The sequence below is a fragment of the Cenococcum geophilum genome, assembly GCF_001692895.1.
Source record: "Cenococcum geophilum 1.58 unplaced genomic scaffold K441scaffold_11, whole genome shotgun sequence".
NCBI classification, from domain to species: domain Eukaryota; kingdom Fungi; phylum Ascomycota; class Dothideomycetes; order Gloniales; family Gloniaceae; genus Cenococcum; species Cenococcum geophilum.
The window spans coordinates 1,583,253-1,584,441 of NW_027137569.1; the positions used below are offsets into that span (position 1 = coordinate 1,583,253).

Below are 1,189 nucleotides of genomic sequence, written 5' to 3' on the forward strand. Positions count from 1 at the left end.
TATAGTTGCTACATAATATCTAACGGACTGACTATAAACGAGATATATATTTGAATTTCTTAGATCAACCCAAATAGAGAAAGGAAGAGAAGTATTATATAATGACTTCCTACCTAAGCTAATCTCCTAAGCTATGCATCTTTACTTATGCATAACGCTGGCACTTTTTGCAACGAAGTATATAAGGGTAATTAGGGTTAGATAGATAACTGCTGTCCTTAATATAATATGTAAACTCGGTACTATAACTGATATTATAATAGGTCCTGGTAGAGCAGAGGGTATTAATACAGTCATTAATGTTTTCGCTTTTGCGCTTAGCCGCGGCGTACCTCGCCTTAGCAGATTAAAGTAGTAATTCTATTTGTTATAGCTAAGACTGGACAGCTTAAAGTTTCTATATAAAATTTTCCTCTATATCCTTGGATGCGGTAATCGCTGTCCGTATAATACCGATGGCGAAATCGCTTATAACGTCCAGCTCTGCGAAGTCCTCAAGTTTAATAAGCTCTTCAATATGCTCGGCCGCTATTAAGGTGATTATATTATATAATGCTAAGTCGCCTATCAGGCTAAAGACATTTTTAATAACATTAGGGAACCTATCCGCAGACCAGCTAGTTCCCAGAATGTATTAGATTTTTATATTCGTAAGCTCTTTCAGCTATAGTATATTGTAGTAATCGGCAATTGCATTAACATAAACGTGGTAAAGTGTAATATCGGCCGTTGTCGGCCATATCGTTATGTCTTTATTATCGCCACCGCTATTATTATAGTCCCTCTTGTATATAAATTGGATCATTCTCTTAACGGTACCAGAATCGAACTCGTTGATATTTATAATATTAGTCACCGCCTCCTACCCGTCAGTTAGTTAGTTAGGGTCAATTCTATAAGATATTTGGTTAGCTTTTACCTAAAAGCCTCCATTACAGGCAGCTATAAGTATAGGAGATTGGGTGTATATAATCGCTTTATAGACTTTAAACTCTAGCCCCTAGCATACAAGTTTTAAGTCGCTATATTTCTCGCTATCTATAAGCTGCGCTAAGCCGAACGGAACACCTTTAAATAGTATGTTTTGTTGGTTTTCTTTCCTGGTTCTAGTTTTAACTGCGTCTTAAGCAATGTTTAAGGGAGTGATTTGGTATTAAACAGGACAATTAAGAACGAGAACTCTGCTTTA

The 1,189-nt window shown here is 36.2% G+C and overlaps 1 protein-coding gene across 1 annotated transcript; it reads right to left on the reverse strand.

Moving 5' to 3' along the window:
* Nucleotides 1-664: 664 nt before the first annotated feature.
* K441DRAFT_550027 (uncharacterized protein) lies at nucleotides 665-862 on the reverse strand (the record flags this gene model as incomplete). Its single annotated transcript, XM_067643036.1, has 1 exon — nucleotides 665-862. A coding segment is annotated over one exon (198 nt), but the record flags the coding sequence as incomplete, so codon positions are not given.
* Nucleotides 863-1,189: the final 327 nt, after the last annotated feature.